Genomic DNA, 8711 nt, shown 5'->3' on the forward strand with positions numbered 1-8711 from the left:
AAATAGAAATAATTAAAATTAAAACCGAAATCGTAATAAAATTTAATATTAAAAAGAAATTTCTTAATTGTTAAGAATAACGTTACTGGCACCCACATAGATACATCCCCTATCGACCATCACCAACCCCTATTTTTTTGCTCTCCAAAATTTTAAAAACAAAGTATCAATCTTATCTTCATAGTCTCCGTTATTCCCAAAATACCCTTGATTCACTAGTTTAAATACCCACCAACCATACGCTATTCCCACTTCCTAAGAACCCAACATCAATCTCTCTTCCTCCAACTCTTCTTTCTCTTGTAAGTCCTAACCATTTGTTCTCTTCAGATCTTAAAGTCATTCTACTATTTATCTAGTATCTACATTAATATTTCATACACAATCTCACTCATCGTCGATTAGAAGGTATGTTTACAATATACATCTATCTTATTTATTGAATTTAATTGCATGTTCTATTTATCTTTGTTATTTTGTTCTTTAGTTATTACTCTAAAACATAACTTGGTGTTTAGAAAATCTATTCTAATGTCAATGTTTGATTTTCTTTTTATTTTAGGATTTTTTGTTTTTTGTTTTTAGGCTTGATTTGTGTTTAACATTAAACCTTGTTTGGCAATTCGGTTCTTAAAATCGAACGAAATGGAATGTTCGGGGTTTAAAGATCCAAACTCAGATGATGTGTTCCAACTCTTTTTGCATATCACACTACTACAAAAATCAATTTTCGCAATGAAATAAGATTTGTAGTGCAAAATATGATTATTTAGTTTAAAACTTTGCACAAAGTATGATTTCATAGCTCAAAAAATAAAAAAAATCAAAACTTTGCGCTACGAAAATTTTGTCGCGCAAGGTTTGTCACGCAAAGTCGCACAAAGTTTTTTATTTTTAACTTTTTTATTTAATTAAATTAAATTAATATTTTGCACGACGAAGTTAATAATTTGCACAATGAAATATTTTGTCGTGCAAGGTTTTTTCGATTTTTAAATATTTTTATTTTATTAATTTTTGCGCTATGAAATTAATTGTTTGCGCAATGAAATATTTTGTCGTGCAAGCTTTTTGACTTTTTGTATTTTATTTTAAATATTTTGCACGATGAAATATTTGGTATCGCAATATTTTTTGAATTTTTATTTTTTTAATTTAATTGTATGGTTTTAATTTGTTAATTACTTTAATTTAAATTGACATATTTAAAATAAAATTACACATAAAATATAGTGATCAAATTATCCATAATACGTTTTCTATAATAAATGTACACAAAAATTAACAAAGTACAATAATAAAATCCTTAGTCATAGTCTATTATGGTAATTTTATTATGTTACAAGAGTTGAACCTAAGGTCTCCCATTTACAAGTGGAAATGGATACCATTAGATTATAGTACTAAGTGAAACCAACCTTGATAAGTTAATATTGGAAGCCTGTTAATTATTAAGCACTAATAACTCTTTTGGTCAACTGATCGTGTACTACTAATGCTACTGCTAGTTTCATGTAGTGGAGAAAGATTTCATTGTGATCGGAATATGAGTGGTATACCACGTGTTTTTATATAAGTGACGCGAAATTTTATTTTTTAAGTTATTTTTTTTTAAAACAAGCGTGGTGTACCACGCTTTGTTCCGATCACACTAAAAAATTTCTTCTTGTAGTGAATGTAACTCTTCATATCTTTTTACCCTTTCCACTCCTATTAGATATCAGAAGAACAAAAAAAAACTTTTTCTCCCATTAGATCTAAACTCTATGATACATAACAAAACCTTAGGAATCACAGAAGTCAAATTGATCTAACACCTTTGAATTAGGTTTTGGTCATCACAAATGATAAATGTTGTTAGATTTCGACATCATCCAGGGGAGTGGATCCTCTATACCTTATATGTACATGCCCACCTCCATATAGCACGAGGTCTTTTGGGAGCTCACTGGCTTCGTGTTCCATTGGAACTCCAAAGTTAAGCGAGAATGGGCTAGAACATTCCCATGATGGGTGACCCATTGGGAAGTTCTGCTCGCGTGAGTTCCCATAAACAAAACCGTGAGGGTGTGGTTGGGGCCCAAAGCGGACAATATCGTGCTACGGCGGAGTCGAGCCCGGGATGTGGTGGAGCCCGGGTTAGGATGTGACAATTTGGTATCAGAGCCAATCCCTGGCCAGAAGTGTGCCGACGAGAACGTCGGGCCCCTAAGGGGGGTGGATTGTTAGATCCCACATTACCTAGGGGATTGGATCTTGTATGCCTTATATGTACATGTCCACTTCCATATAGCACGAGGCTTTTTGGGAGTTCACTGGCTTCGGATTCTATAGGAACTCCGAAGTTAAGTGAGAATGGGCCATAGCATTCTCAGGATGAGTGACTCCCTGGGAAGTTCTGCTCGCGTGAGTTCCTAGAAATAAAACCGTGAGGGCGTGGTCGGGGTCCAAAGCGGACAATATCGTACTACGATGGAGTGGAGTCTGGGATGTGGTGGAGCCTGGGTCAGGATGTGACATATGTGCACACTCCTATCTGGGATCCAATGACTACATATGATGACTGCATACGATAGCGTGGATCTGTAGGTAGGTTAATGGTTGCTCATCCATTAATTAGTGTATGTGTGATTCTCCTGTACTGGGAACACCAGGTTATGAATGAGAAGAGATTGTTCTATCCATATATGCATGGATCTGACATCGATCTATAATACGCTGGGAAGATATAAGGATACCAAGCAAGGCTTGAGTAACCGCATGCACATGCAAAAAAGGTATATAAAAATGAAGAAAAATTACCCCGAAATTGCTTACCTTGCTCACGAGAGACGGCCAAACATTCCATTTTGCTTGTGCATGGTATTTATAAGTATAAGAGTAGGGAAGAAGATCAATCTGGGCCTTTGGATGATTTCAGTACTTAGGTGGAGAGGATGGGTGAGTATATATATATCCTTATTGTGGATGCAAATTTTCTCCGCTTCGATCTTGGACGATTTTGCACCTACAAAACAACTAGCACCTTAGGTTAAGACCAAGAGCCTCACGCGCCCACGATGAATGGGGGGGGCTTTGGTCGAAGAACCTCCGATGCCAAAGTTAGAATTTTAGAGAGAAATAGTGTTTAGAATATTTGGGATTTTTTGTAAGAGAATTGGAACTAGTGTTTTGTGAAAATGGGACCCAATTTATAGGAGAGGAAAGGGTGATTTATTTTGGGGGGTTATGGAGATAATGGGCTAGTTATTTTGGGGAGTTATGGAAATAATTGGCTAGTTAATTAGCAAATAGTAATAACCTAATTAACTAGCTATTTGAATGTCATAAAAAGGGGGAGAAAATGGCAGCAACAAACAGAAAATAAAGGGCATGGCCGGCCCTAGTGGGTTTTTGGTTATAATTTGGAGGTTTAGTTGATAATTAAGGGATTGATTAGGTAATTAATCCCTTAATTAGTCAATTTTAGGAAATATGAAAGGAATAAGTATATTATTTAGCTAATTGATTAGCTAAATAATGAAATGGGAAATATATGAATAAATTAGGTTTTAAGTTGATACCTATTTTGGGCACTTTTGACTTGGTTGAAGGATAATTGTCTGCTGCTTGCGCGTAGGAATCCCGGTATACCTCAAGGGTAGTTTTGTCTTTTTTTGTCAAAAATCCACGTGTCACCTTGTGATTATTTTTGGCTCCACACTTATTATTTCACGGATGGGATATAGGTTTGATTTTGTGAAGCACATATTTTGTGATTAATGAGTAAATAAGTTTGACAAAAAAACAATACAATATCGGTTTAGAATTAGATGAACTTAAAAGAAAATATATTTGTGTGTGGTGGGGGAATAATTTTTATTTAACTGTTATTTTATCAAGATTTGAGTATTTCTCTTAATTTCTATGTTTGTCTCCTCATTAAAGTTTTAATTTTATGCAAAATTTTGATAGAATATATTTTGAATGAGTCCATGAATGTCCACAAGAATTAGATCAAAATCTTAGACTTTGAAGTCTCAATAGTTGTTTAGGATTTGTCTTTAGTAAAATAATTCACAGATATGTTGAATGAGGATCTTGGATAATGAATTCCTCCCAACTCAACTTTTTGTGAAATTAGGGTTTTTATTCTTTATGATTTTAGAACGAAAGTAATTAAGGGTTTCATTTGAAGAAGATTATAAAGAAAGCAACAGCAATAGAGAATAGGGAGCTTTCCACCCTTGCATCAAAATTCTATATACGCTCAGAAAAATCCAAACCAACTGAAAAAAAATTTAAAAAAAAAAAGTTAAGAGGAAAAAGAAGAAGAAAGGACACCCTCTTGGCGCCTTTAACTTACAAACAGAACTATTGTTGAACAATTCTCTGTTCATACATATACACACAGCCTCCCTCCTATCCTTGCTAATTTTATTATGTTTCCCTTTTGTGCGCAGAACCTACCAATCCCATGGAAGAGCAAAAGATCACCGACTCTTTTCCTCAGACTCCGCTCACTGATAGGGAGCCCACCAATGCAACGGACACTTTAATGGAATCCTCAACCATGACCTTAGATTCCAATGTAGTGAATGGAGTGAAGTTGGAGTCTGCTGATGGAATTGGAGTGAAGTTGGAGTTTGACGGTGATGAAAGTGGAGTAAAGTTGGAATCCGATGGAGATGAACATGGAGTGAAGTTGGAGTATGAAGAAAATGGATCGGGGGCCGCCAAAGAAGGACTAAAGGAAACAGGTGATGATGATAATAAAAATAATATTTTGTCTCTAGTTACATGGTGGTGATGATGATAAATCGTATGACTTGGGATGTTCTTCGCTTCTATGGTTTCTTTTCGTGAAATAAGATTCTTGTATCTATTTGGTTGAGTAATTTGTCAAAAGCTTAATTATTGTCCTATCGAAAGCTTTTTGGTGCATGGTTTATAATAGATATAGAAAAAACATTTCATCTCTTGCAAGCTGTTACATCGAAGATCAATTTTGTGCCGTTATATTGGATAGAGAATATAACTTTAGGGAAATTGGGTGTCTTTTGGTTTGAAACGATCACCAATTATAGCGATGATTCAAGTGAATTCTTCCCAGTATGGACTTTTCCTATTTCTGATGATCAACAGAAACTAATCTAGCTACAAGGATCATAACGGGAAGTATGATACTACACTTGGAGTATTGTTTTGGCTTATAACACTTCCTAAATAGTTCGAGATTCCTTGTTCTTCTCTTCCTCATTCTATGGCTATCCTGCTTGTTATTGTTGCACTTAACACACATAAGTTGTAACATTATTAGCTTAGCATGCTATTTCCCAAATATTTAAACTTCAGCAGCCATATAAGCATATTTTCGTTCTGACATCCACTGCTTCTGTTTCTGTAGGTAGGTTTCCTGTGTACCCCGCTCGGGTAGAGTATCATATACTGATTGTTGCGCCTGGTCAGGTAATGTTAGATCCATCCGTGAGTGTCTCAAGGCCATTTTGATTAGTTATTCTTAATTCATATGTTGTTTTCTCTCTCATTTTGCAGAACATTCTTCGTGAATTACTTTTATTATCTCAATCAACTAATGCAACAATGAATGTTCTTTCTGCTGTCGGTGTGGTTTCCACCGTTTGTATCCGCAAACCTACTGGTGCTTATCTGAGATTCAAGGCATGACTCCTACACGGAATTTTTTTCACCAATTCCTTTACCTTGAGTTCCTTTTTCACCTTTTGTTAGTTTTTTTTTTTATATGGATTGCTAGACTTTTATTTGGGGTTAGTAGGTTACAATTTCCAAACACAACTCGAACTCAACACGACACTAGTGGGTTAAGGAAGACCGTCAGATAATTCGTAAAACTAATTTCCAACTCAAACAATGAACATAACGTCATGTTAGTGTTAAACCTCAAATAACTTGATCTTGACATGACTAACATTTTTAACTGGTATTTTATGAAGAAAATTATCGATTGAACCTTGTTCAGTGACGCATTCTATGATTGGTAACTAGGAAAACTGGTGAGATAAAATGATGCCATAGCTAGAGTAACTCTTTAATCCTTACTTTCTTCCTCCATGCAGGGTTCATTTCGGATTATCTCTCTATCTGGAACATTTATAAATAGTTCAATGTGTAATCCACTTGGAGAAAATAGGATGGTAACTGCTTGGCTGGCTAATCCTGAAGGGACGTCTTTTGGTGGTTCTGTAGTCGGTTTTATGATAGCTGCTGCGCCTGTTCAAGTAAGTTATATCTTTGAGTGATTGTGGAAATGGAATTACAGAATTTAGTTTTACAGTCCCCGTAGTACTATTCTAGAAATCTAATGTTTTCCTTGGAACTATAGTAAGTTAAAAAGTGCTACTATTGGCTTGGTATGGCAGTTTGATTGGATTTCAAGAATTAATTAGTACTCTGCACAATCAGTCTGAAGTTCAATTACATTTTAATCAGAACTTTTTCAATTAATTTCTTTGGGTTGTTTTGATGTATCAGATCGTTGTTGCTTGTTTTGAGCCAGACACCAGCAAAGAAAAGAATGGTAATCCTGCTTCTCCGCCGAGTTTTTGTCAGAATGGTAATCCTGCTTCCATACCGGGTTTTCGTCAGAATGACAATCCTGCTTCTCCACCGAGTTTTGGTCAGAGTGTCAATCCTGCTTCTTCACCGGATTTTGGTCACAATGTCCCGCAGCCAATGCTGGGTCCATGAACATCTCTTGACGTCATCCCTTTTGTTCCTTAGACATAGAGGTAGCTCAACTTTTATCTCTCTCTCTCTCTCTCTCTCTCTGACAACGCGCACATACTTACAAAATCACTGACTAGGGTATACTGATATCTTTTATTTCTAACTTGTTTAGGTCTATGCTGAGCTTCTGACCTGAAGAAGTGTGTTATTCAGTTTGCAAGGCCACAGTGCAAGGTTTCCACCGGTGTTTGATATACCCGTAAATGGATTTTGCTCTTTGGTTTAAGGATCGGTATTTGGAACTTCCTGCAGTAGAGATATTATTTGCAGCTACTTTTGCAAAGACGGTACAACATTATATTGTGTAGATTTCAACCTTTTGTTAGATTGAAGATTGTCATGCATCTACTGTTGCAAGTAAAAATATGAATTGCTGCAAGTCGCAGGTGCATAACTTTATGCACACTGGAATGGCGAGCAAATACATTAGTGACAAGGAAAATCCAACCTATAGGATTTACACTTCATCCATGCTGTCTATAGCACTTGAGCGAAAGCTCGCTGGCAAAAGTGAGCAATATTCGCTTAATGGTGTTCATACATTAGCAAATAACCGATAAGTTTTGGCATCGAGGCTTATTTGTCTTACAGCAGCAATTGCAGCTAGAACCCCCAAGATTGAGAAAACCACAGCAATAGTGGTGTTTAACAAAAAAATGGGGCTTCTTTTAGATGGCTTGAAGGTCAAGTTATAGAACACAACAGGCAAGATGGAGTCGAGGGGCATGAAACCAAAAGCCCCAATAACCGAATTGATGTCCCCGAAAAATGGAAGCATTGCTGCTATGATGGTTGCTAAGATGACAGACATTGAGCGAGTGATTACCCTTGGGATCACATTGCGAGCAGAGAACTCTTTGTTTATTGGATCAGCGAATTCTCGCTCAATAACTTAATTCGTGGGATGCAAATAAACCTGCAAGCCAAGCGATGTGGATTAGTGTTTGGCTCCATGTTTGAAGACGAAAAGAGATTTCTGGTGTAGCGTTTGATTATTTCTTACCACGCCAACGGTTGATAGTTGGAGTATGGTGAAAAGGTTGATCATCAAGATGAACCACTTTGGCACCAAAGGTTTCCCATCATCCAAGAAGTTGCTAAGGATGAGGCCTTCAGCTTGGTTGCCAAATGCCCAATAGCCAGAGATGGCAACACTGAAGAAAATCATTGTCACTACTGCATAACAAACACATAGTCCCTTGAACATTTTTCCCTTCATTGGTGGTGCTATTGTTGCCTATTACAAAAAGGTCATACAATTATTACTTCCTAATCTAGCTTTAGTCCGTTAGGGCGCGTTTAGTAGTGCTTTTTGGCAGTTATTGGCTGAAATATAGACATAAATGTTTTTTCGGTTTTATTTTTGGGACCTGAAAACACTTTTCTAAGAAGCGGTTTTAGGTAAAATATATGTAAGAAGCACTTGAATTTTTATAAAATAACTTATGTGATTCTAACAAAATACTACGAAACTTTGTTTCAGAGCAGCACTTCCGAACAAGCCTATAGTGCTTAAATTCTAATATATTATAAATTCAAAATGAGTAATTTGAATTTGAGTATCTACGGGTAGCACACTTCTCAAGCCAACTTAGTGTAGGCCTAGATATGTCAATTGAATGCATTTAACTTAAGTGACTGTGTCTCCTGTTTCTCAACAGAGCTAAGATATTATTACCAATGTAGATGCAGGCAGCAGTGGTACAAGCACTATATGCCAGGCAAAGAATAAGGACAGACACCAAGTTGATGTGCCTGAGTGAGTGAAAAGATGGGATTTGAGCCAAAACCAGCATCAAGCACCCAAATATGATCACAAACTCGTATAGCTTCATAGTGCCACTTGGGTTGGAAAGCAAGTAAACTGCCTGCGCGTGTGTGTATATATATATATATATATTCTTGTTTTAATTTATTATTAAGTTTATAAACAGGCAACGAATATATATGTAACGATAACAACA

At 36.2% G+C, this 8711-nt stretch overlaps 1 protein-coding gene and 1 pseudogene across 2 annotated transcripts; one reads left to right on the top strand and one right to left on the bottom strand.

Moving 5' to 3' along the window:
• Positions 1-234: 234 nt before the first annotated feature.
• On the top strand, positions 235-7214 carry LOC103413087 (AT-hook motif nuclear-localized protein 13-like). 2 transcript variants are annotated; one of them, XM_070808889.1, is made up of 7 exons: positions 235-302; positions 4443-4739; positions 5387-5448; positions 5536-5661; positions 6078-6239; positions 6493-6749; positions 6860-7214. In XM_070808889.1, exons 2-6 carry the CDS (start codon positions 4457-4459, stop codon positions 6706-6708), a joined length of 849 nt encoding a protein of 282 aa, XP_070664990.1. In that variant the 5' UTR covers positions 235-302; positions 4443-4456; the 3' UTR covers positions 6709-6749; positions 6860-7214. The 2 variants fall into 2 exon arrangements, with proteins under 2 accessions (XP_070664990.1, XP_008349800.1); XM_008351578.4 differs by having other exon boundaries at positions 266-408.
• LOC103448081 (GABA transporter 1-like) lies at positions 7112-8582 on the bottom strand (annotated as a pseudogene).
• Between the last annotated feature and the right edge of the window lie 129 nt (positions 8583-8711).

This window comes from Malus domestica, chromosome 11 (assembly GCF_042453785.1).
Source record: "Malus domestica chromosome 11, GDT2T_hap1".
Classification (NCBI taxonomy): domain Eukaryota; kingdom Viridiplantae; phylum Streptophyta; class Magnoliopsida; order Rosales; family Rosaceae; genus Malus; species Malus domestica.